The sequence below is a fragment of the Vulpes lagopus genome, chromosome 11 (genome assembly GCF_018345385.1).
Source record: "Vulpes lagopus strain Blue_001 chromosome 11, ASM1834538v1, whole genome shotgun sequence".
NCBI classification, from domain to species: Eukaryota; Metazoa; Chordata; class Mammalia; order Carnivora; family Canidae; genus Vulpes; species Vulpes lagopus.
This window is the reverse complement of record NC_054834.1, coordinates 65202993-65230443: the sequence shown is the minus strand read 5'-3', so window position 1 is coordinate 65230443 and position 27451 is coordinate 65202993. Positions and strand designations below refer to the sequence as shown.

Here is a 27451-nt window from a genome sequence, read left to right as displayed (position 1 = left end):
GGATAGAGGGGTAGCTGCCAAGCTGAGAAGGGTGGCCACTGGCTTCTGAAAGCTGTCTTAAAGGTCTGTTTTTGCAGACAGGAAAATTCTGTTAGCATAATATTTGAAGAGTGCGGTCTGCACAGAGCCAGTATGTGCCATCTTGTTGGCTCTCAGGAGTTAGAAGGCAGGAGTGTCACATCTCTTATTATGGACAAAAGAATAGAGGCCAAACAAGGTGAGGTGACTTCAGGGATGGAATAGGTATTTTGCTCCAGGACCCGGATACAGGTCTCCAGACCCATGGAAAGAGTCACTTTTCTCCTAGCTCAGTTCTGCAGTGGGAGGTGGCCTCTGGTGTGATCTCTTAACCAGCAGCCTCCTGCACTGCCCTGCTGGGAACTTCATCAGATAATGACCAACCATCACACCATCACCCTAACCAAACAACTGATCAAGCCCACTGCCTCTGCCCAGCTCCTGACTTTCCTATCTGGCTCTCAGTATCTCCCTGTCCCCACCCTGCATTAGGTCTGGGGCCCTAGCCTGGCTTTTAACTCCTTAGTTAAAAAGGCCTGTTGAACGGTGCAAGGGATGGCTCTTGGGTGAGAACTTTGGATTTGTTCTGCTCAGATAAGAAGTCAACTAGCTGCAAGCTTATTAGTTACGAATTAAGGGCACTGTTTCTTGCAACCCACGGTAACCTACCTTTTTGTTGCTGTCTTGTCCACTGAGAACTGTTTTTCTAGAAGCTAATGATTAGCTATTAATTGAATAGGGCAAGGGGCTCCAAAGTGTCTGTGAAAGAGCTCCTGGGTGGCTCAGTCGGTTAGGCATCCAACTGTTGATTTCTGCTCAGGTCATGATCTCAGGGTCCTGGAATTGAGCCCTGTTTTGGGTTCCCTGCTCAGTGGTGAGTCTGCTTGTCTCCCTCTCCCTCTGACCCTTCCCTTACTCTCTCTCTTTCTCTCTTAAATACATAAATCTTTAAAAAAAAACAAAAACACAAACAAAGTCTCTGTGGATGCATAAGAAGTCTTGGTTTGTCTTCTGGCTCTTGCCGCCCACTTGGGCCACTTGGGAGTGCTACCTTGAGCACATCACCTGGCTTCTCTAGTCCTTTATAGAACTAAAGCAACTCCCAGCATCTAGTGATCACCTGTGATAAGTATTAGCTGTTGTCAAGGTCATTGATGATGGTGATAGTGAATTGTGTTTGTGGCTTAAACATTTTTATCATGTATTTGATAATCAAAATGATATAGTTGTGCTACATGTGCATTAAGAAAGTGTACACCTGTGAACTCACCACCCACTTATTTCATTCACCTGTGTTCCTTTATAGCCTATCACTTGCCTATCCTGCAGCCAGATCACCACTGTCTTGAATTATATTTGATACTTATCAGTGTTAAAAAAAATCCTTTTTAAAATTTTATGTATTCATGAAAGACACAGAGAGAGGCAGAGACACAGGCAGAGGGCAAAGCAGGCTCCCTGCAGGGAGCCCGATGAGGGACTTGATCCCAGGACCTCTGGATCACACCTTGAGCCAAAGGCAGACGCTTAACCACTGAGCCACCCAGCTGCCCAAGCATTAAAAAATCTAAAGCCTATCTGTGCATATGTACCTAGGCAGTCTTTTGTTTAGTTTTGCTTCTTACGGGCCGTCTCACCTGGTTTTCTAGACTTGCTGTCCTCACCCAGTCTTGTCTTGCCGATAATCATCCATAGTATGTGTTGCTGCAGCGAATTCAGTTGTATAGGCATAAACTGTTAATTGGTGTGTTACTACTCTGCAGCTTATTTATTGATCCATCCTTCTGAATGGTTGATATTTGGCTTTTCCCACTTTTTTTGGTTATTGCACGTGATGTTGCTGTGAATATTCCTTTTCATGTCTCCCGGTTCACACCCAGTGAGAGTTTCCATCTGGCTCATTCCCATGAATGCGATTGCTGTGATGAAGTATAACTTCACAAGATTGCCAGATCGTCTTCCAGTGTGATTGTACCCAATTTCTCATTCCATCAGCACTGTTTGAGTTTCTGTCGATCCATGGGTTCTCCATCCCTGGATGCTATCAGAGATCTTAAGTTTTGCAAATCCATATTTTTTTTATGTGGCTTTCATCTGAGCGGCTATTTTTAATCTTTAAATGGTCACTTGCAAATATTTCTTTTGTGAAATACTGTTCAGGTCCTTCTGTCATTTTTTTCTGTTGGGTTATTTGCTTTTTCTTATTGATTTATTCAAGCTCTTTATATTCTGAGGCTACTTCTCTGTTGGCTATATGCCCTGCATTTTCTCAGTTTGTGGCTTGACTTCTTTTTCTTTTAAGATATCTTTTGAGGAACTGGGGTTCTTACTTTTGAAGGGGGTCAGATATATTAGTTAATTTTTTTTTTAATGGTTAGGCTTTTGGGTTTTGTGTAAGAACTATTTTCTTACCCTGAAGTTATAAAGATGCCTTCTGCTATTTTATTCTAAAAATATCAGGGTACTGCCTTTCACTGTCTTTTCTATGTTTAGAAGTGATTTTGGTTTATGGTTTGATGATAGAGATCTAGTTTCACCGTTTCCCTGTGGATACCACATTTTCCAACACCGTTTGATGAATTCTTCCCTCTGTTGCTAATGATTGTCAGGGCTACATGAGTTTATAGCGAGGTTCCAGAGGTGGGGAGGTTTCTCTCTGTGTTCTTTATTCTGTTTCATTGGTCACTTTCTTCCTGTACTAGCAGCACACTGTGTTAATTACGATTAGCATTATAATAAGTCAATAGGTGGTAGAAGAAATGATTCTACCTAATTCTTCTGGAGGAGGTCTTGGTACTTTCTTGCTTTTTGCCATTTACGTTTTCGGATCAACTTTCTGAAAAAAACTTGCCTCACTTGGATTTTGGTTAGGATTGCATTGAATTGACATCTTTCAATATTGAGTCTTCTAGTCTAGGGACATGGTCTATCTCTTCTAAGTCTCTTATTTTTTATTTTTTAAAAAAGATTTTATTTATTTATTCATGAGACACACACACACACACACACACACAGGGAGAGAGAGAGAGAGAGAGAGAGAGAGAGAGAGGCAGAGACACAGGCAGAGGGAGAAGCAGGCTCCATGCAGGGAGCCCAACGTGGGACCCGATCTTGGGTCTCCAGGATCACGCCCTGGGCCAAAGGCAGGCGCTAAACAACTGAGCCACCCAGGGTTCCCCCTTCTAAGTCTTTTAAATAATGTTTGATAATTATCTCCATAGAGAGCTTATTAGATGGAGTCATAGGTTCCTTAGGGTTTTGTTATCATAAATGATAACTTAAAAAAATCACCTCTTCTGTTTATGGCTGGTATGTAGAAACACATTTGATTTAGTAACTGTGCTAAGTGAAATTCTCTGATTATTTCTGACAATGTGTGTGAATTGAATTTTTTTTGTATACAGCCAATTTTATTATCTCATTTTCTGTAAGTAGAGTTTTGTTTCCTACTAATTTAAAGTGTTTTAAAAAAGATTTACTTGTTTGACAGAGACAGTGAGAGCATGAGCACAAGCAGGGGAGTGGCAGGCAGAGGGAGAGGCAGGCTCCCCACCAAGTAGAGAACTTGATCTCAGGACCCCAGGATCATGACCTAGGCCAAGGGAGACATTTAACCCACTGAGCCACCCAGGCACCCCTGTTTTCTTCTTTTGAATTCCTATCTATTTATTTCCTTTTCTTGTCTGCTATGTAAACAGAAGTGGTGCCTGAGCATCCTTGTTGTCTTGGTCTCAGTTTCTCCCCCCGCTCCCCCCCCCCCCAGTTTTATTAAGGTTTAGTTGACAAATAATGTATTGGTTTTGATTTTAGAGGGAATCCTCCCCAGTTTCACCTGTGCTTGGAACGCTGCCTGCCCTGTTTTTGGTAGATTGCTCATAGTTGGGTTAAAGAATTTCCTTTCTAGTCTGAGTTTGCTAGGAATTTTTCATGTATAAGTGTTGAATATTACCAAATCCGTCTTCTGCCTTGCGTTGACCTTGTATTTTTCCCCTTTTATCTGATACTGTAATAAATGATGTATCTTCTCTATCTCTAAGCTATTCTTGCATTCCCTGGATAAATCAACTTGGTCATGATACTGTTGTTTTTATGCATTGCTAGATTCATCTTCCCTAATATTTTATTTGAGATTTTTGCATCCATGGTCACGTATAGTGTTGGCTTGTAACTTTTCTTGCTCATTTGTCCTTGTCTTAGTATCAAGATTATATTGGCTTCATAGAACAAGGGAGTGTCCAAGGGTGCCTAGGTGGCTAAGTTGGTTAAGCATCTGCCTTGGGAGAGGCATCAAGCCCTGCTTTGGGCTCCCTGCCCAGTGGGGAGTCTGCATCTCCCTTCTCCCTCTACTTTTCCACCCATGTTCTCTTTCTCTCTCTCTCTCTCTCTCCCAAATAAATAAAATAAAATAAAAATAAATCTTAAAAAAATAATAAGGGAGTGTCCCTCCCCTTCTTGTTTTAATCCTTTAGTATTATTTGTGTAAAATTAGTGTATAGACAAGTATTTTAAAAGTCTCCCAAGGAAACATTATGTGAAATGTTTCAGGAGTTCTGTGAAGTGTTTGGCTCACATTGCTAGGAGAGTAGATCTCAAATGTTCTCTGCTGCCCCCAAAAGTAACTGTGTGAGGTGATAGGTGTTAACTAACCTTATTGTGGTGACCATCTCATACTTAATTCATACGTATATCAAGTCACCACACGTGCACCTTAAACCCTCAATTATATTTCCATAAATCTGGGGAAAAAATTTAAAGAGGCTTTAACAATGGAGGCTACTCCTGTGCTCCTTGGTGATACCAACTAAACATTTCTTAAAAAATGATGCCCTTAGGAATAAAATCTCTGTTCTCTGTTTAATTGAGGTGAATTGTTAAATTTTGACCATTTACGGCTGTACATCTCTTATGAATCAGAATTTCATTGCTTTTGTGCAATCGAACACAAAACCCAGAAATGGATGGGATGTAACACATGATTTCGGATTTTTGTTTGCCCAAGTTTCTGTTTAAAAAAAAAAAAAGACGGTTGCTCCATAAGTAAATGTTATAAATTTGTACTTTTAAAATTAAGGCTTACTAATAATGTTATCCACCATATGAGGCTTTATTTGGGATTCACATAAGATTTGATTTGTCAAGAGGATTTTGCTCTTCTAAAATAATTCAAAGGGAAGCTGCTCATTGCTAATGGTTCCCGCAGCTCTGACGATCCTTGATGAAGTGTTCTTTGATTATGTGTCAAGATGAATGGTGCAAACCTTTGACAGACACACAACTGTGGCTGGAGAGAGCCCAGCATTAACTCCTGACCTTGGCATCCCAAGCGAGCAGGTGTTGAATGAGCCGAGTTCCTCTTAGTCCTTTTTCCCTGGTGGGTCATTGGTTCCTGAGTAAGATAGATGCATGCAATAGAAGAGCTGTTAATAGCATTTACTCTGTCTTAATCCTTTTTAATCCCATTCATATTTCAGTGTCTGAAACTTGGCAGGATGTCAGAAGCCACAGTACAAGCAGGGAAATTTTTCTTTGAACAGCCAGGAACAAGTAAAATTGTTTTCCCCATATTTAATTTGTTAAAACATTTAAGAGTGGAATATTCCCTCTGAGATCCCAAATAGAGTGCCACCGAAAGATCTTGCCAAAATGACCTTCCTGGAGCTTCTTATGATCTCAATTTTTAAGAAATGACAAGAGAGTCATTTTATCAAGCTTACTGAGTACCATAATAAGATATTCCTGACATTTTAATTTACTGAATGAGGAAGTAACTTTGACAGAGGTTGATGACTGAAATCAAGTGCTGTCTGTCTGATGTCAATCCTGTTGGGAATTTGGACCATTCGTTCTTTACCCATGTGACTTCAGCCTCTACCTGGGCTTGTCTGCCCCTACTTTTTGATTAACAGGACTTCCCTATTTCCTTGCAGATCTGATACAAGGAATTTGCAGATCTGATACAAGGAATTTGGAGAATCTCAGTAAAGTGCCAGGAATACTGATCCCTGATCTCTCTTGAGATCTGTTAAATCTGAGATTGGGCGTGCTGGTTTGTGGCATCTACTGTGATGGATGAGTGGATTTGAAGTCCATATGTGGCCATTAAGGGTGTTTTGGGGATGCAGAAGTTCCTAGTGGCACAGTGGCTCCTCTAACGCTAGAATCTGGATGAGACTTGGGGTCAGCTTCAGGGTAACAAGAGGACAGATGCCCAAGAACATGTTGTCTTCAACTTCCTGGGCTTCTTTTTCTGAGTGCTGGCCTTTATTGGGTGGAGATGGGTCTTGTCTGGAGGGGGAGCCCTTTCTGCCATTTGGGTTCTTGCCCAGCCCTGGGGTGAGGGCTGGCTGAGGGGGGTCCACACCATTGTGAGAGAGAAGCCTGAGAGCTCCTTGAGGAACATTAGGGGTTTGAATCAGTTGTGTCTTTGAAAAAATTTACCCATTTTGGACTTGTCTGTGGAAGCAATTAGGGAGATCACAGGACCGTTTCTGATTCCTGATTCTGTACAGTGTCTATTCAGAAAAATAGAAAACAGTCAACTGGAACAGGGGATTATTTGAGCACACACAGAGTCCTGTTGTCTCAGAGGCATGCCCTCAGACAATTTGCCTTTTAGTGAAGTTTAAGCCCATGAAAGGAAATAAAAAGTGTTTTATTAGATGGCAAAGAAAGATGGACTGGACTTATGAGACTTTGAGAATTTTAGCTTTTTCTTTGTTAATGCAAACTTAGGAAGAGAGTTGCTCTTTATATAATGCAATTTATTCATACAATGTGGTAATTATCATTAATAGTTAATAATCATCTTCAACTGGGTAAAATACCAGTGTGTGTGTGTGTGTGTGTGTGTGTGTGTGTGTTGTGTCTTTTGTCCATAGCCAAATATTACTACTTCTGAAGATGAACGTACCTTTGGGATATAGGCTGCTAACATTCATTAAGCATCAACTTTGTATAAGACCTGATGGAAGTTCTTGCTTGCCACAGTCATGGGAGGTCAGGCAGCACTGTTTTTCTGAAGAATACGTGAATTGGTGACTCACCTAGTGTCAAACACATATTAGGTGGTGGAGTGGAGATTTGAACCCCAGTCAGATTTCCACATTCATTCTCCCTCTTCTGCAAAATATTGACTCATTCCCTGTAGGTCTCGCTGGAGTCCAGCCCAGGTCATTGCAGTTTACAGAAGATGTTTACATCCATCATGTCCTTTAGTGTTGAATTTTGTTTCCTGAAAGCACACAAGGAAAAGCCAGGGATCCATGAATGTAGCAAATAATGTGTTGTGTGAACAGATGATGTCAGTCAGTGGGTGGGAAAGGGACTTACTAGATGCTGAGTGACAGTGTTGGTCTTCCTGACCCTGGTATGAAAACATTTCAAGTTGTTGGTCAGTTAGGAAAATCACTTGTAGCCCAAGTTCCCACATAGGCTGATGGGATCACTTTCTAGGATCTGTTGGATTGCTGGATTTGTTGAAGGGAGGACTGAAAGAAGCTGCCAGAAATTTACAGTGCTTCTAGAGGAAACCCCTGCCTTTGGCCTACTTTCTCCATGTCTAGTCTGTTTTTTTTAAAATAATTAATTAATTAAAAGATTTTATTTATTTATTTATGAGAGATACACACACACAGAGATAGAGATGTAGGCAGAGGGAGAAGCAGGCTTTCTGTGGGGAGCCTGATGTGGGACTCAATTCCAGATCCTGGCATCACATCCTGAGCCAAAGGCAGACATTGAACTGCTGAGCCACCCAGGCATCCCTCTAGCTTGGTTTTAGATCAGCTGGAACCCACGGGGCAAACTCAACTTGGATTCTAGAAGACCAGGCCCCTCCCTTGTTTATAGACCATCAAAGAATGTCTTCAGTTTATCCTGAGTTGGGTTTTCCTCAAACTAAAGCAACTCCCAGTTCATTCTCCTGGGGTTGTTCGAGGTTTTCCTGGGAGCTTGGGACTTGTAGTTACTCAGACCAGAAGGGAGTCTCATCTTTTCTTACCACCCCTTTATTAAGATACCATCCAGTGGTTCTTGACACTTTACAGGGATTTGAATCACCTAGAGAACTGTTAAGAAAGTCAGAGGCCCAAGGTGGTTGAAGTAGAACAGGGTTGGGCTTTTGTATTTTTTACCAGGTTCCCCAGATGGTTCTGATACTTACCAAAGTGTGAGAACCACTTCTGTGTGCTTTCTTGACATTTTATTTATTTATTTATTTTTGGCTAGAATGTTCTCTTCCATTCTTTCCTGCCGTCCAGATGAAATCCAGTTCTTGTGCCTAGACCTCATGCCCACTCCCATCCTTTCTGCATCTCACACTGCTGACCATCCAGCCGTCCAGCGCTCACCCAGCTCGGACACTGTGCTAGGTGTGTGTTATAGGGTCCTCTACCCCCCATGGGGCTTCCAGCCAGTGGAGGAGACACCTACAGTTAAGAGCCGCCAGATTTGGGGCTGGGGGCTGAAAAATCCTGCGGTGCAGGGGACGTGGAGTTAGGTGAAGCCATCCTGGTGGAAGATTGAGGAAGGCGGGAAAACGAAGGAGTGAGACATCTCTCGCTTTCTAAGAAAGTAGTAGGACCAGCGTGAGTCAAAGTAGGGGATGGCAGCACAGATTATTCAGAGAATTTGAGGTATGTCAATATGCGGAAAAACGTACATGAAATGTGAGTTCTGCTTTTATGACTCACACTTTCCTTTACTGGAAGCATCGATTACATCTGTTGTTAAAAAAAGAGGTGTGTATGTTGAAGAGCTCAGAAGACAACAGAGAGGTAGACTGTAAGAACTTAATGCCATCACCAAATTAAGTGGTTCCACCTCAAGGAACAAAGGAAAAAACAATCCATTGTTTATTTGTCTCCCTTGCCCGTCTTCAAGCACTGTGAGACTAGGGAACTTCTTCTCCTCTTTTTTTTTTTTTTTTTTTTTAAGATTTTATTTATTTATGAGAGACACAGAGAGAGAGGCAGAGACACAGGCAGAGGGAGAAGCAGGCTCCCTGTGGGGAGCCCGATGTGGGACTTGATCCCAGGACCCCGGGATCATGCCCTGGGCCAAAGGCAGACGCTCAACCACTGAGCCAACCAGGTGCCCCAAGACTAGGGAACTTCTGTCTCTGTGCCCCAGAATGATCACGGGCCTGGCATAGAGAATGCAGGGTGAATGGATGAGTTCTAGACCCGGCTACTTTGACAAATCACTTTCACTGGGCCTCTGTTTCTTCGACTTGAAATAGAGGCAGGTTGGTACAGATAATCTTTAAGATTTCATCCAACCTCATGACTGACCACATTTATCTCAGTTGCTTTGGAGGCGCTGAAGTTCACACACATCTGTTTGGCTTTACCCACTCACAGCCAGGCCCGCTCTGTGTTAGGCCCTGGAGAGCCAGTTAAAACCCACCAGCTGGCCAGTGCTGAGCAGACCTGTGTCAGGGTAGGCACTGTGCTAGGCTTGGGTCAATGTGACGTGTGTGACTACCCTTACCTTAGGAGAGATTTTATCATCCAGCCAGAGAGATACGGTAAACATATGGAAAATGAAATTGCTTTATGCTAAGAGAGAGGGAGCACAAAAGTACAGTGTACCAGAGTAGCTACTCTGAGAAGCAGCTCTGTGGCCAATGTGATTTTTTTTTTTAATATTTAAGATTATTTATTTATTTACTTATTTATTATTTATTTATTTTAAAAAATATTTATTCATGAGAGAGAGAGAGAGAGAGAGAGAGAAGCAGGCTCTTTGTAGGGAGCCTGATGCCGGACTCGATCCCAGGACTCCAGGATCACGACCTGAGCCGAAGGCAGATGCTTGACCACTGAGCCATCCAGGTGTCCCAAGATTTTTTATTTTTAAGTATTCTCTACACCCAACATGGAGCGTGAACTCACAACCCTGAGATCAAGAGTCGCGTGCTCCGCTTGGCAGGGCCAGCCAGGTACCCCTGTGGTCAATGTGTTCTGACGTCCAGGAACCATTCTCTGACACCCGTGGGCCCATATTGCAAGTTATTTTCTCTTTTGAATACCTTGTATTCATTCAGAGAAATTTTGGACCTTCCCATGTCATATCAGCCAAAGACTTCCAACTGGAAATCCAGACTAGGGTCGAGAGATCCTGTGTTCTTAACACTGAGCTGATTGAAGTCTAGCCAAGAGCAAAGAAACAATGACAATAATGATAGAGCTGTCCTCTCTTGAACATGTGCCTTGTGCCAGGCGTTATTTCACTGAGTTCTCTTAAGTATTTGAGTTGGGAACTGTTGTAATCCCTATTTCCAGATGAGAAGAATAAACTTTAGCTTAGTGCTCAAAGTAGTAATTGTTGGAACCAGAACATGGAACCAGACCCAGACCACAGGCTCATATTCTGACCTGCTATAAGCCTGTGCCTGTGGTTCTGTCCAGGGTAAATATGTGATTTAGGGCAGTGGTCGGCAAACTATGGTTCTGTGGGCCAAATCCAGCTACCACTTGTTTTTGGGTGGCCTGTGAGCTAAGAGTGGTTTTTTACATTTTTAAATGGTTAAAAAAAAATTAAGACAAGGATAATATTTTGTGACAGGTGAAAAATTATATGAAACACAAATTTAATGCTTATAAATAAAGTTTTATTGGAACACAGCCACGGTCATTAGGTAACACATCGTCTGAGGCTGATTGCTACAACATTTGTATGAGCTGCAAAGCCTAAAATATATATTATACTGTCTGGCCTTTTACGGAAATATTTTGCTGACCTCTGATTTAGGGCATTCATTAGGCTTTATGAGATGTTGAAAATTACCTGTCACTTCCCATCTCTGTCTTCATAATTCATGGACAGGCTCTACTGGGCCAGCTCTCCCATAATCTAGGATTTTATGACTCAGAGTTCTCTTTTCATTGCTTGGATGTCAGATTAAAGAATCTACTTTGTGGCATCACTGGCTTGATAGTACCTGCCCCAGGTGATTTGCCAAGGTGCCATTTTATCAAAGATTGGTTTCTCAGAGGGGATGATGGTATGGCTTTGCCTTGGAACACTTTTTGGTGGGGGGCAGTGGTTCTCTTTAGCTTATTATTAAAAACTGATTGGAGAACCAAATAGTTGAAGTTTCCTGTGTTGTCTGAATGTTTTAATGATGTACTTTTTAATTGGTAGGGAATATTGTAGGCAAAAAAATCTGTATACCGTCATCTATTACCACCACCTGTGAGTTTTGAGGCCACCCTGAGACTGTTCTGGCATATGGGGAGGCGTGGGTCCTGGGTCCTGTGCTTGCCGCTAACCTGGGCAGACTAGACTACACCCACAGTGTGGGGAATGGGGTTGACACCATGGATCTGCAGAGAGCGTCTCTCTCTCTGTGGCCTCAGTACAGCTCTGGCTGGGGTGGGCAGCAGGAGCCAGGAAGGCAGCCAGTCTAAGAATTTTAACTGAAGTTCCTCTCATCCCACAACAGAATCCCAGATGCCAGCTTGCCCTTCTCTGCCCTTCTCTAGCAGAAGTACCTTCTGGTTCTGTGGTTCTGCTTTTTCTTGGCAAGACTGCGTACTCCTCCCTATGCCTCACCTCTCAGATCCTCTGCTCCCAATTCCTATGAGTGATAATAATTGTAATGATAGCTCACACTGATGGTCAGTGTTACTTCAGGATGGTTCTAAGAGGGCGTGAAAAGCATCTGAGTTGATGGAAATCACCACTGGCCCTTTGGCCCCTGAGGTGGGATCCACCCTTGGCTTTGTAGCCAGAGTAAACAGATATTGAGAGACCCTTTAGGTTTTTGTGGTCAGCTGAAGGCAGAACTTGTGAGGCTGGAAGCTGGAGCCTGGTATCCTGATGTTTGCCCTCCTTTAGGAAGAAGGGGGAGTGATGTTGGAGACTGGGGAGTCAGGAAGGCATAGATTAGAGATACACCCACCTGGGTGGGGTGAGGAAGAGGAGGGTTCCATGAAGAACTGGCCTGAGCATAGCAAGCACTTGGTAAGTGGTGCCTATAAGCTATTTTTGTCCATACTCTAAGGTGGATGGGCAGTGCAGGAAGGATTTGGTGGGATTTTTGGAATGGTTTTATTATTCAGATTTAAAAGTAGAAAATTGGGGATCCCTGGGTGGCTCAGCGGTTTAGTGCCTGCCTTTGGCCCAGGGTGCGATCCTGGAGTCCCGGGATCGAGTCCCACATCAGGCTCCCGGCATGGAGCCTGCTTCTCCCTCCTCCTGTGTCTCTGCCTCTCTCTCTCTATGTCTATCATAAATAAATAAAAAAACCTTTAAAAAAATAAAAGTAGGAAATTAAAGTCTTCACTGAAGGATCACTCTGGTTTTTTGCTTCTTTTTGGGGGTGGTGGTGGCAGCAGCGTTGGGGGGGTTGGTTGAGCCGGGGTGAGCAGAAAATTTAGGGGCAGGCAAACTGGTGCATTTTATATTCACATCGTGCACTTAATTCACATTTGGGATTGGCCAGAAATCTCTTCTTAAGAGAGAAACTTACAAAGTAAACAGTTCTTTAGTAATTACAACCTGTGAATTTTGCAAGATTAATAGAATAGAAATTATTAGAAATAATTAATAGAAATTAAATTAATAGAAATTCAAATGTTTTCAGGGGTAGTTGGGAATGTAAGTAAATGGAATGAGCCAAATAATGAAAAAACCACAGTGCCTCTTGATCTTTCATATGCTCACATTTGATAGGAAAAATGAACAGTGTGGGTACCATGTTGCTTGGTAACTGACATTTGTCCTCAGCATCGAGATCACAATAGTTGGGAGTGGCAGTGAACTCCTAGGACTTTCCCCATCAAAAGGAGGAAGACACTCAGATCCAATTAATTGCTTGAATGTGACCAGATAAGAAAGGCAGATCTTTTTTTTTTTTTAGAAGCTAAAAATTAGGATTTAAAAAATGCTAAGACTCCTATTTTTCATATTTTGTACCTTGTATATATATAATTTTATTTGTCAATTACATATCAATAAAGTTGGAAAGCACAATGGGGAAAAATAGGTAGCGTTCTATTGGAGGTGAATTAAAAAAAATCTCTGCTGTGGATGGAATAAAACATGTCAGTGGGCTAGATTTGGACAATGGAACTCCAATTTAGGACCTTCAGACTTATCATACAACGTGGAGAAAGGCTTCAGAAAGGGGTCTGGAGCTTGCCAACTCTCACAATCTCTTGAGATGAGGAGATGAGCTCTGCCAAGGGGTTTGTGGATTTGTGCTTTGGTCTCAGCCCTGGGTGATCTGGGTCCAGTTGCTAAACCGTTCTGGCATTTAACTTTCTTCCTTCATAAAATCAGAGGGTAGGTAGATCGCTAGTTTTCAAACTGTGTTCCTTCAAGTGCATCGGGGGTTCCATAAGTGCGTCATTAAAAACACCCTCCCCACTTTACAGCTGGGCTGTGCTTGAGATTGCAATCAAAGTGTAATGAACATGTTTGCCCAGATACATGTTACACCACAATTTTTTTTTTTAATTTTAAAGATTTTATTTATTTATTCATGAGAGACACACACAGAGAGAGAGAGAAAGAGAGAGAGAGAGAGGCAGAGACACAGGCAGAGGGAGACACAGGCTCCATCCAGGGAGCCTGACGTGGGACTCGATCCTGGGACTCCAGGATCACACCCTGGGCGGAAGGCAAGCGCTAAACTGCTGAGCCACCCAGGGATCCCCACACCACAATTTTAATATGCTGGAAAATACCCATTAAATGTCAGAGTGTGGTTATGCATCAAAGTAAGAATGAGGTACCATGAACTTTAAAATTAGTATATAACAAAAAACGACTTTTATCCAAGCATTCCCATTTACACATATACATGTATTTCTAGAGATAGGTATGAAATGGGGAGCTCTGTACTTGTAGTTCTTCAGAAGATTCTTTTTGAAAAAACAATCCTGCTGCTAAAAATACCCATGGAAACTTCTGGCCTGGGATTTCCTCAGCTCTGCATCTCAAAGTTCACATAGCCTCACCAAAATAGCCCCTCTGGTTACTTTTTTCTCTGTGCATTTGGTAGAGTTCATCATGCCTCCAACTGTCCCCAGAGGGAAGAGATGAGGCAGCTGGTCTTTGTGGGCTGGTGGGTGCTCATTCCTTCCATCAAAACCTCACCTGGCTTTTTGGGGATGCAGAATTCTGGTAGATGCTGACCCTTCTCCACAAACCCTTTTGATAATAGCGTCAAGTTCAGAGAGCCACAGGGAAGCAGTCAGCCTGGCTTGGTCTGATGTCTTGTGCTATGGCAGTGCTTGCCATACTGCCCGTTGGCCTGCCTGTCCTTTGCCTTTTGGACTCTAGGGTAGAAATGGAGCCAGGTATTCAGTCCACCTCACAACACCACACTTGTCTTTTGGGGGAGTTTCCCACAAAGATATTTATTGCCCGATCATTTTCATGATCAATGATTTACCTTTTAGAGACCAGTTTTATAGGGAGCTGTTGGGTAATTTTCACATGGGAGATAAATGAGACTTCGGAATAATGCACTAAATCCCCTAAAATGCCATTTGATTTAAAAAATTGCTCGAAGCAGTTCACATTTTGGTTAATTACGTCAGTGGGTAAAAATAACTATTGTCATATGGTGTGTGGGCTTGGTTTTAGAAGGATAAAGAGTCTATTGTTACCCATTGTGTTCTTCAGTCACTTATTATCCATCCCTAAAAACCCAACGTGGGTAATGGAAAACCCGAAGATGTGTCACTTGCTAAAATCCAGGCGGCTCTATGAGTTTACCCTCAAGCTCTACTCTCTTTGAGAGCAGCACAGAAGCCATCATTATCGAATCAGTTTAAGTGGGTTGATAGAACCTGTCCCCAAAGCCCACAACAGGCAGGGGTTCGTGGGTTCCATGGTCTCAGTTGGGACTTGTCCAGCGACAAGCCAGCTGAGTGCTCTGGGGAGTAGGTAAGGTGGCAGAGCTTCGGAGTCAGGGAGGCCTGCTTCCTGGCTCTAAGCTGCTGGGTCAGGAGCTTTACTTTTCCAAGGCTTAGTTTCTTCATCCAGAAAATGGGGATAAACACAGTTCCTGCCTCCTGGGATCGCTTTAAGGCTTAAATGGGTTGTTGAAGAGAACACAGGTAGCACAGCAACTGGGCGGTAGTTAAGAGCTCAGTCAATATTATAATAAGTAGAGTCAACCAATATTAAGTCCCTGCATGGGGTCCTTCTCTAGGTGGTGATCCCATTGCTCTTCCCTGACACACCAGCCTCCATCCCCTTGAGCCCCAGTACCCCCATGTTCACCATGTCTTTGGGCACCCCCTGCCCAGGTAGTGGGATGGCTCCTGGCTCCACGTTGCAATGTCCTGTTCTTTCCTGCTTCTCTTACCTGTGAGTGCCTGGAGAGTTGATACCACCTTATGTGCCATTGGCGCCTTCGGCACCCAGCCCAGGCACCCATCTGGAGCCTGACGAGGTGCCACCGCCACGGGGAAGAGGCCTGAGTGACAGGGGCTGGAGGTAGCTCAGGATCTGGAAGCTCCTGGGAGCTGGGGCGGTCACCAAAGGTCACCAAGGGAGCTGCAAGGTGCAGCATCAGAGGTTTGGGGAGGCAGGAAGATGGCTGGTGGGCTGTGGATAGAGAAACATTATTGTGTTTGAGCCTTGGTGAGATCTCAGAAATAGGGTCTCTGTGACATACCTCCCTCTGCTATTTGCATGGAATGGGGGTGGTGATAGGCCCTCGTGCCCCAGAGCTCATGCCTATTGGTCACTGTGTTGGGCTGTGCCTACCCTAGTCATGGGCTCTCAGCAGTGACGGGACACAAGCTCTGGACCGTGGTTCCTCTGTGAACCCCGGTAGACCCCCTGCCCACTCCTCTTCACCCTGCCCTGCCATAGGTCAACACCTATGGATGCCCTTGACCTCCCCTCCACCCCCACCTCAGCCCTAGCTGGGTCAGCCCAGTGGGGATGGAAGCCCCAGATGGAGGCCAGAGAGGCAGCCCCTCAGCCCATCTCTTTTCCTGGCCCACTGCTACGGCCTCAGGATTCTTGCATTCCTTGTTGCTCCCCTTCCCCCTACTCCCACCCCCTACCCTTGTAAACAGGCCCTTTTAAACTGTCCTCAGTTTCCCCAGTTGAGTGTGCCATCTGTCCCTGCCAGGACCCTGGTGAATATTCCCATGGTTTAGGAAGAGGAATCTAGCGGTCCTATTTATTTTTCATTGGGCATTGAGGGGAGAGCCTAGGGGAGGGGCAACCAGGTACGTTGATGAAGGAATGGGGCCCGGCTCTCACCTTTGGTGTTCATCACAAGGGGCCTCCATGTAGGTTTTGGCTCCTATATTCCAAATGAAGGACTATGGATAGAGTCACAGTGATACTCTGACAATATTTTTTTTAAAAGATTTTATTTATTTATTCATGAGAGACACACAGAGAGCAGCAGAGACACAGGCAGAGGGGGAAGCAGTCTTCATGCAGGAAGCTTGATGTGGGACTCGATCCCAGGACCCCAGGATCACGGCCTGAGCCAAAGGCAGACGCTCAACCACTGAGCCACTCAGCTTCCTCTGACAAGATTAAAACAAAAGAATACTGCAACAGATATTACCCTGTTCTGGCACTTAAATTTTTTATTTTGTAAGTGTATACTGAGCACTTCAAAAGATAAACGTGACCTGAGTTTTTCTCAGCCCTAGGAGGAGGAGAAGGAGGCTGTTTCTGTTATTTAGGGCTTGGGGTTAGGAGGATTTGGTTCATCGTGGCCACAGTATGGAAGTGGGGAAGTCAAGGTGATGTGGGCAAGGAAGCATCTTTAGGACATAACCCCCATAGGTCCCCATGAAGGGTGAAGGGAGGGAGGAGTCAGGTTATTCTGAAGTTGATTGAGTGGGAGACAGGTTCGATGGGGCATCTACAGGGGGACTTGGAGAGAGGGGAAGAGAACATGTATGCATGTGTTTTGGTGTGGATGTAGGGGGAATGTTTATGTGTAGAGGAGCCGGGGAGAATTTAGAAGGTTTAGGTAAAGGTAGCTAGTGACGTCTTGTGTAAGGAGACTCCAGTGTTCAGAGTGGACCACTGATGTGGTAGCTGCAGCTTTGGCTGAGTTGGGATGGCATCGAGGGTAGTGTTCGTAGTTTGGTTTTCTTGGCAGCGTGAAGGAGGATCCTTGTGCCCAGAGCCACAGTTTCAGGACTGGTTGGTAGTTCTCAAAGAGAAGGAGAAAGAGTTTTGGCTCATCACCGTAACCCGAGTGAAACAGGAACACCTCTCTGCACAAGGGGAGCGATGAATAAGGCTGGAAGGCTGAGCGGCCAGGGTCTGCTCCTCAGACGCCACTGTGTGGCATTGGGTGTTCAGCTAATGCTGCCATGTGGTTGAACCGTAGGTTTCTGCTGTGCCGGGGGCATCTAGGTTACCAGAAGTCTGTGCAGAATCGAAGACAGTATCCTATTCCTTTTTTTGTATGTTAGTATGTCTTCCTCCTAAATCAGTGAGCTTGGTCTCTCATCTCCATGCGCAATGAGGGGGCCTGTAGAAGCCTTGGGTCAGCTGGATGGGTGACTTGGCAGAGGAGTAGCAAGCCGTGGGGGTGAGCTGTGATACTCCTCTGGGTCTGCATCCCAGGACAGGAGGGGTGCGGGATGCTTGCTGTGAAAGTGGTTGAGGTCCAGGTAGAAGCTGAGACCTGGGTTCTGGTTTTGGTGCTGTGTGTCCTTGGGTAAGCCACTTACTGTCTCTGGGCTCCAGGGCCTGCCTCTGTAACTGAGTGCTGCTCATTTATTTAAATACAGGTGTGAGTTTCAGAGTGCCCGTCCGCTTGGCCAGTAGGATCTGAGCCTTGGTGTTGTCATCTGTGAAATGGGGATAAAAGTAGCTTGTGGAGTTGCTCTGAGGATTTAAAGATGCTAACGATCGCTGTTAAAGAGGTGGCTTCCTTTCATCTTCACTGCAGCAGGGTGGGTATAATTATCATCCCTGTTTACAGATGTAGACACCCAGGGACCGAGGGGTTAAGGTCCCGGCCCAAAGTCACAGAGCTGGTAAATGGTGGAGCTGCTTGATTTCTCACCAGGCAGGCGGATTCCACATCCCGAGCTCTTCAGCTGTGATTCTGGGACTGTGCTCAGCCAAGGGATGTAGAAAGCCCACCTCACTGCCTGGCACACTGTAGGTGTTTAGGGAACTTGAGTTTCTTCCTTTCTATCCTTCTAGAATGTATCTGGAAGTGGAGGTCTCCAGAGCCCTGGCAACTACTAGTACTTCTCTTTCTATGGATTTCCCTTTTCTGGATATTTCATATAAATTGAAATCATACCACATACAGGCTTCTGCATCTGGCTTCTTGCAATGCAGCATGATGTTTTTAAGGTTCACCCACCTTGGAGCATGTCCCAGAAGTTCGTTCCTTTTTAATGGCCGAATAGTATTCCATTGTATGGATATAGAGCATGTTGTTTATGCATTTATCTGTTTCTAGAAATTCAGTTGTCCTCTACCTTGGGTACTGTGAATAGTGCTGCTATGGCCCCCCACTGCCTTTTATGGAAGCTTTAGAGGGTCTCTGATTCAGTTTGGTTTCAGGGTCTGTGACTTCTGATGTCCCCTGAGTCCTAGTCACAGGGCAAGCTCACCTGTAACCCTGATTGATGGCTCTGCTGAAGCCAGGAGGGAGAGGCCTGGAGCCTCAGATGAGAAGGGGACAAACTTAGGAGTCTGATGTACTGCTGGCACTGAGCTTGGCTCTGCATACTAAATCTAGTTTCATTTCTGCCAAGGGGGCAGGTAGAGAGTAGAAATTGCTGGTTCTATCTCCAGCCGCAAGCATCTGTTTTCATATCTCCTTCCTGTGCCTGGGGCCAGTGACACTAGCCAGGAAACTCTGCTGTGTGTCCTCGGGCTGCACACTCTGAGCCCCAGTGTTCCTATCTGTAAAGTGGGGATTACAATCCCTAGTCTATAGGGTTGTTGTGAGGATTAAGGTAAAATGGAATGCTTGCTTCCTTTCCTATGAGGATTTGGGGTGGCTGGGTTAGGGACCAGTGATGGAAGGGTACTTGTGTGCAGGTTGATTTCTGTGGATGCCGTGTTGATTAACAACCACCAGGGCCCTTCTGGATCCTCTTAGAAGGGGAAGGAGCTGAGGTTACTCTCATTGTCAAGTTTAGCTGTCACTGCTGGGAAGTTGTCCCCAGCTTCCTTTTTTTCTTTAGTTAACTTTGGTGCTTGGCATATGAATATTTTGGAACTGGGTTGCAACCAATTTCACCTCCAGGTACAAGTAGACTTTGAGCTCATTTTAGAAATATGGGTTTTCTGTTTATTGTATTCTTTAAAAAAGTATTTACAAATTTCCCCCATGCCAGGGGTATTGTGGGGTATTATTTGCAAAGGTTTTTTTTTTTTTTTTTTTTTCCCTGTGGTCAGTGGAAGAATTTGGGACTCTGGCAGACCTGGGTTTGCATTCTGGTTTTACTTTTCCCTCATCAGCTCTGTGACCCTGAATCACAGATCACTGGCCTTTCACTTTCTTCATCTATAAAAATGAGAGTAAATGTGAAAAATAGCTACCTTGTGTCAAATACTGTTCTTTTGGTTTTCAACATTAGACAACCTGAATAAAGCTAGTTAAATGATAAGGGGTATTGCATCTCCCCAGGCAAGAAGTCTGGTGGTAGGACAGGTGTAGGAATGGTTGATTTAGTAGAAAGGATCCAGGTGTTACCCCCTTCTGTCATCAGCCATCCTCAGCATGTAGGTGATTTCTCACCTCCTTGTCACACAAAGGCTGCAGCAGCTCCAGGCATCATGGACAGGTCTGATGAAGTCTAGTGAACTTGGATGGTATTTTCTTCCATGTAATTCCTTTTTATTAGTGAGGAAGCCCCCCCAACCCCCACCCTGAAGACCCCTTGTGGATTTCTCTTAGGTCCCTTTGTCCTGTGTCTTATTCTGGGCTCTTTAGGTCCCCTGGGTCCTTTAGAAAGGATCAAATTGCTTTATTTGGGAAGTCAGGTCCATGGGGGTCAAGATGAGGGAAAAGAAGGGGGAGGGAGACTAGGAGGGATTGAAGCCCTGTGATGCAGTGTACGCTTGATCTGGCTATTGTTTGACGCTGAGCTGAGAAGAGACTTGGCTGGTGTATTTGCATGGCACGTTTGGGAGGGCTGCCAGGAGAAACCATAACCCACATTTGTCAAGAACACTTTTACTTTGCTTGCTGGAGTTTTTGGAAGGTGGAGGGAAGAAAGGTGACACTGATAACTTTTATTTTTTTTTTAAGACTTATTTATTCAGAGAGAGAGAGAGAGAGAGAGAGAGAGAGAGAGAGAGAGAGACAAAGACACAGGCAGAGGGAGAAGCAGGCTCCATGCAGGGAGCCTGACATGGGACTTGATCCCGGGTTCTCCAGGATCACGCCCTGGACTGCAGGCCTCACTAAACCGCTGCGCCACCTGGGCTGCCCTGACTCTCATAACTTTTAAAATTAATCTTTAAACCTTCCTTAAGTCCTAGCGTATTTCTCACCAGTTGCATTACATGGGAATGCAGGGTCTCTGGTGATTAAGACGTAGGCCCTGGAGTCAGACTCCCTGGGTTCAAGTCCAGATGCTGCAGCTCACCAGCCTACAAGGGACCTGTTCTTACATTTAGGGTTGTTTGGAGCATTAGGTGAGTGAATATCTGAAAGCTCTTGGAACAACGCCTGACCGAGTCAGGCTCTGTGCATATTGATGGTGACCCTTGCCCTTTGGCCTCTAGAGCTCAGAGCTGTTTGGCATGTGGTCTCAAGTAATGACAAGCAGCCAATGTTTACTGAGTCTAGGGCTGTACGGGACACAGATCGAAATGCACAGTCTTTGCCTATGTGTATGCCCTCATTGGACTTCCCCCACTGAATGGTTCCTACCCCAGGGGTACCTTCCATCTGTCCTCTGTGGTTTTCACCTGCCTCCTTTCTCCCTCCACTGTGAGCCCAGCACAGCACAGAGGCTGTCAGCCTCTGTGCTGGGGCTTTACCCCGCGCCGAACACATATGGGGCGCCAGAGAAGTGCTTGTTTAGTGACTGGTCAGTGCTTTCTCCTCTACCTCTACTTCTTACCTTATGTCCTTTACTCTCCTAAAAACAGTTGAAGGGCAAGTCCAGATTGTCAATGTTTGTAGGCGATATATGGACAGATGGTTGACCCAATGGAATCCAGTTTAGGATACAACCTATATAGTTGTAGAGGACAAGATAATAACATCGCAAGGGGCTAGGATGGGCCAGTCTAGAGTCATGAGGTTACGTAGTTTATGTTTTCCAACTGCTGGGCAAAAAAGAAAAAAAAAGGGCTCGCTGCCCTGGGCTAACTTGCGTAGCAACCTGGTCTTAACCTGGTCTTCGTCTTTCTCTCTCCCGAGGTCCATCAGGGACAAGTGGCCTGATGCCTGGCATAGATGGATGGCAGGGGATGGAGGCAGGAAGATAAGCTAAAAGAGCATGGGCTTGAGGGTAGAGTGGGGGTAGGAAAGGAGAATCAACAGGATGTGGGCCCTGAGACTTGGGGAGGGGTGAAGAATGAGGAGGAATGCTCAGATTCCTTTGGGGACTGGTGCCTGGGCCCTTGGGAGATGCCGAGGAATAGACCTTTCTTTCCGTCTGCCTAACCCTCGAGAGGATAATGAATGTTGTCTTTGCCTTCTCCATTTGGTAAGCGCAAAAGGTGTTTCCTTTGGGTTGAGTTGAGTTGGGTTGGGTACTCAGGCTCCTGGACCTGACCAGCCTTGGCCTTGCTATAGGACCTTAGGCAAGTCTTCTTCCTCCTCTGGGCCTTTGGCATTGCTTCCTTTCCAAAACAAGAGGTCCGTTCTTTTCTTCAGTGTCATCTATTGAGTGCCTACTGTGCGCACCATTCTGGGCATGGGCACAGACAGGTTTCTGTTCTCATGGAGTGTACATTTTAGTTGGAGGAGGCTGCTGCTGATTGAAGTGGATGCAGAGGAGAAAACATGCCAGTGATATGATGGAGAGTCAGGGGTGCTGAGGTCTACTGTTTGGTTGGAGAAGGACTCCCCGAGGAGCTGGCATTTTAGGCCATAACACTGGAAGGTCTTGGGCAGAGTGTTTTTGGAGAAAGGAATCAATACGTAAAGGCTAAAAGAGAGAACCAGTTTTGGGAACATTGTGAAGGGCATGATGAGATCATGGGGGACATGTAGGCTGTGGTTAAGAGTTTGGATTTTATTCTAAGTGTGATGGGAACCTGGAGGACACCCCCCCCCCAAAATCCCTTTTGATTATTTTCCTCTTCGTGAGTGCTGTCCTTTGAAAAATCTTGTTAACTAAAAAGGTGTGTTTATTAAACAACAGTGTGTACAACTTCAAATTATTTTAGGTCTGTAAAATATGGCGGAGTAATTTATGGATCATAATGAATATCTTTGAGGATGTTCCAGGGATCTAAGGATGGCAGATTGAGACACTCAACTACATAATCTTTAAGGTTGCTCTGTTTCAAACATTCGTACTTCCCAAAGCTGCATGCCATATGATTAAAAAAAAAAAAAAAATACTGCCACCAACCGTTAGAAGGAAAAAGATGGATTTTTGCATAAGAAAAATCGCAAACCCAGTAGATTTCTTCTCTTGTGCACTTGGCTTTACATTGTGCACTTGCCACCTGAAAATGGCTCTGGGGAAGGGGTGTCATGGTTCTGCTTTTCTTTTCTCTGCCCTAGAGAATCTTGATTCTGCTTCTGTGTCCTTCTGCCTCAATTCACGATGCGGTGGCAGGAGGGAGTGCTGGGGAGCTGTTCCAGGGTTGGATGTATCTTTGGGGAGGAACACTGGGTAGCTCGGCCTGCATAACCGAGTTAATCCATTGTTTGTAACCTACCTCTGGTTTAATCGAGTTCCCTTATCCAGTGTCCTCGCACTCTAATCCCTGCCAGCGGGCCTTTTTAAATGCACGAGTTAACACCCCATCCCCATTATTAAATTCTCAACTGCTTTATCCCTGATTTGCATTTTCCGTGGCTGAATGAATGCGCTGACTTCCGTTTTCTTTTTGTGTTACAGATGGTGTGCGCAGGTGACTGTAAGTACCACTTCCCTCTCTTCTCTTATGTTGTTCGCTACCGCCCCCTGACGGACACAGCAGCATTTACAGCAATGTGAACAACCCCAGAAAATGCTAGTTTGTTCAAACTCTCTTAGTTTCCAGTTTTTCTTTAGAAGTGGGGTGAGTGTGGAAACAGCAAGTGAAGGAAAGAATTCAATTGAGCAACTTTGACAAAAATTTTATATTTTCTGTGATTTTTTTCTCGCCAGCCTACCTCTGTGGATGATTTTTAAAAAGACTTAAATTTTCATAATGCAGTGTGGTTTATATTTATTTTATGCACTGCTAGCCAATAAGTTTTTTTTTTTGGTTGCTACAGTGCTCCATGATTTTTAAAGTGGTGTAAAGGGTTTGTGTAACCTTTGGAAAACCAGACATAGCCTCCTGTATATTTTTCTTCTGTGTGGAGGGTTGAGTCCCAGTTGCTAACTGAGGTTGGTCCATAGACGTACTCCCTGGTCTAGAGTAAAATGAGAAAAATAAGGCTATCATAAGTTTTAAAATGAAGCTAAATATATTTAGTTGAAAGCACCATTTATTCTGGGATTATGTTCTTACTAATTTTGGGGGTCGTAATTTGTTTCTATAAGTAAAGATAATAGTAGTTGGTAGTCTGTTTTTTTTTTTTTTTTAATGTACCTTCCAGAATAAATAAAAATTGGTAGCTTTTATCTATCCTCAAAATTTGGGAACTCCCCCCCCCCCCCGATTGGTAAAGCCCCCAATCTGTGAACCATGGAGATAAAATAATTAGAATGTTCTTTCAGGGCCAAAGAAAGGGGGCAGATCTTGCTGAAACCTTCTAATAAAACCAATCTCAGTTAATAACAGTGATTATGCAAAGTCTGTACAAACAATGGGAAGAGCTCTGCAGTTGCTTTTTCTTGCTTGAGAATCAGTTTGGTAAATAAGCTGGTAGGATACCTTTACAGGCTTGAATCACTGGTGCCAAAGCAGAAAACTTCTATGCACAGAGGTAGTATTTTAAAGCAGGGAAAGAGGATATGAAGGAACTAGGATTCATTTTAAAAATCATAATAAAAACCTGCTGTATAGCGAGCATATTGTGGGAGGTGCCATTTTGCTAGTTTTCGTGACCACTGGTTCAGGCTACTCAGCTTGGTCACATTTATCACTGAAAAGTTTCCCGGTGCCTTACTAAGATGAATGTCGGTGTCTGTAGATGTGACTGTTACGCAGTCACAACCGAAGCCTCAGACACAGGAAAGAAGAGTGAAACGCAAACTAAAGTCTGTGAACTGTAGTGATAATAATTAGAATGTTCTCTTAGAACTTTGAGTAAAATCACATGCTAACGACCAGCAGGATGGGATTCTGAACCCGGATTTTATAAATGTCCAAATCCAGTGACCTTGGTTATCATGTCATGCATGGTGCCTTAAAAATGGTCCTTTATGTTTAAAATAGTGTATTAGAGCTGTCAACAGAGGAACCCAAGGAGGAGAGGTTTTAAGGGGCTAATTCCAGGTCACGCAGCTAAGGGGCAGAGCAGGTTCTTGCATCCCATATTCAAAGAGCAGCTCCTTTCTCTTTATGCCATCCTCTCTCATGCCATCTTAGTGCCCGAAAATGGCAGAGCTTCCTCCTAGTATCAGTGCTTGGCAAAAGAGTTAGCTTCTCCATCATGCAAGCCCTCTTCACAGGCAGTGTTTTCTAAGAATGATGAGATAGACTCCTTTTGCATCTTGGGTCTTTTTTGTATCAGCTTCTATATAGATTTAATCCATGTTCAAGTCATAGCCAACATTGCTAACTCCACCATTTTTGTCTCCTGTGTTTTAAATAACACACATGCATACATGTATGCACATGCATCTAAAATTAGTTTGTAGGAGCAAAGTCCAAGAAGCAAAGAAAGGGAAATGAAATTCTGTGATTGCACAGTTCACTTCTAAAAAGTGGACATGTAGAGCCGTCCTGACTCTTACAATTTACTTTCGTTCTCTTTTTAAAAAAGATTTTATTTATTTATTAGAGAGAGAGAGAGCACATGCATGAGCAGAAGGCAGGGGAGGAGCAGAGGGAGAGGGAGAAGAAGCAGACTCGGGGCTTGATCCCAGGACCCTGAGATCCTGACCTGAACTGAAGGCAGACACTTAATGGGCTGAGCCACCCAGGCGCCCCTTACATTTCTTTTTTAAATATAATTTTTTCCCCTGTCCTTCGGGAAACAATGTTTAAGTAGAACCCATGTTTGTGTTTGACATCGAAGCTTTTTCCGTCAATACAACCAGTATGACCACAACATGGGAAGACACGAGTGCAACTGTCTCTATGTACATGACTACAGAGAACAGTGACATGGAGAGTAACCAGACGACTCTTGATAAACATCCAACAAGGAATAACGTCACAGACTTTAGTCCAACAGCTCCAAACATGTCCTTTGTCACTTCAGATATAGTCAACAAGACTTCAGAATGGGAAGCTCCCATGGCTGTAAATGAGATAACAGGTAAGGTGAACTCCCGGGAAGGGTCGTGAACATTTCCTTTTCACCTTGTCCATTCAAGTTGCCTATTGGGGAGAGATTGGTTTTCATTAGCAGTGGAAAAGGAGAAAAGATTCTCTATTATTTTAAACCCAGGAGTTCAGATCATTTGGCCAGACGATTTGGTATTAGGGTCCTAGGTGTTTTGGGAGGTTTTAAGTCATTCCAACAGACAGTTTTATTTATTTTAATTTTAATTTAATTTAATTTAATTTATTTATTTAAAGATTTTTATTTATTTATTCATGAGAGAGAGAGAAAGAAAGAGAGAGGGGGTGGGGGTGGGGCAGAGACACAGGCAGAGGGAGAAGCAGGCTCCATGCAGGGAGCCCAGTGTGGTACTTGATCCTGGGTCTCCAGGATCATGCCCTCGGCTGAAGACGGCACTAAACCACTGAGCCACCGGAGCTGCCCCCAACAGACAGTCTTAAAAATCCTTGTCTATTATTGGCTAATATTTACTTTTCTCTTAAGGCTTGGGAACAGAGACCTCATTAGACATGTTCTTTTTTTTTTTTTTTTTTCATTAGACATGTTCTTGATGGTGTCAGTACTTAGTAGGCTTCTCTTAAGCTCTGCAGGAAAGTTGATGCTGGTTTATATTCTCAGGAATTCTTGCTGGGCCTGAAAGTTTGGTATGCTTTTTGAGGAGTGTGTGTTTCAAATGAAGTAATAGCCCTGTGACACTTGGTAAGGTTGAAATTTTTATTTAGCTTAGATGTCAGTACCCTCAGCCACGTGTTATAGCTGCAAATTTAGCTCTGTCTCTCTTTCTTTAAGCTGGAAAGAACTAAAAATATAAAAAAAAAGACGAGAAGCTTTTTTTAAATCGAAAAGAAGCAAAAATTTACAAACGAGATCCTCTGTTGCTTTTCTGATCTGGAGATGTAATTTTTTGGCTGGTGAGGGCCACAGAAGCTTGACCTCCTGGAGCCCATGGTTTGAAGTGACCACCTGCCTAGCATAGTACCTTCTGCACATGGAACAAGCAAACCAAACCAGGGGTTTTCAGTAGGTTTTTAAAGCCAGGAAATGATTTCTTTAAATAATAAAATCTTGCCCAGAAGCCCAATAAGTGAAAAGAACTGGAGAGAGAGAGGAGCAACGGGGGTGGGTGTCACAGGTACCTTCAAAAAAAACTCTTGGAGCTCCTCAGAGCAGAGTTTTTGAGGCAAAAAAACAAAAACAAAAACTCTTATGATTAGAGGCTTGCTATATTATGAAAGAGAGAAGAACAGGAGGAGAGGGCAGGGAGAAGATGAAGAGAGTGAAGGAGGAAAAAGAAGACGGAATTTAGCAATGGTGATGGGGATCAGGTTACACAGGATTGGTGGCTATAGGAAAGTGGAGGTGGAGAGGGAGCAAGAAGCTCCCAGGAGCTGAGTGTCCTCCCTCTACCTGAGGGAGGACCTACCTCCCTGGGACAAGGCTTTGTTCATCAGCTACTATTTATTGAGCACATACTATGTGCTCAGTTGCTCTTTATACATTGTACTGTCTTCACACTAACCCCAAGGGCCACAGTGAAAAACTGTAATGCCAAGGAGTTGGGATTCTTCGAGGGCTCAGTTCTTGAGCATGAAGTGGTAGGAACCCAGGGGGCCTGGCTTCAGAGTACTAGGCAATTCTGAAGCTGGCAATAGTCGGTTACCCCAGGTCCTTCCGCTGACTACTTTTTTGGTGTTACATTTCTTTCCAAAAGAAAAAGGACACAGGAGTGACCCCATTTAGAAATCTTGGCGCCCAAGATGTTTGATGTGAAGAGTAGACTCCAGGAGGGGATTAGCTTGCTTTAGAGCCAGCCACACCTCCCACTTCAGCCCCTGCAGACCTCAGGCAGGGATTTACTGTATCCCCAACATTGCCCGTGGT

The 27451-nt window shown here is 44.2% G+C and overlaps 1 protein-coding gene across 2 annotated transcripts in view; it reads left to right on the top strand.

Moving 5' to 3' along the window:
- PTPRJ (protein tyrosine phosphatase receptor type J) overlaps positions 1–27451 on the top strand; it is a 137155-nt gene that overhangs the window by 63285 nt on the left and 46419 nt on the right. For both annotated transcript variants that reach the window (XM_041773464.1, XM_041773463.1), the window contains 2 exons: positions 23025–23043; positions 25301–25543. In XM_041773464.1, the coding sequence (XP_041629398.1) occupies positions 23025–23043; positions 25301–25543 (262 nt within the window). The remainder of the gene's footprint in view (positions 1–23024; positions 23044–25300; positions 25544–27451) is intronic.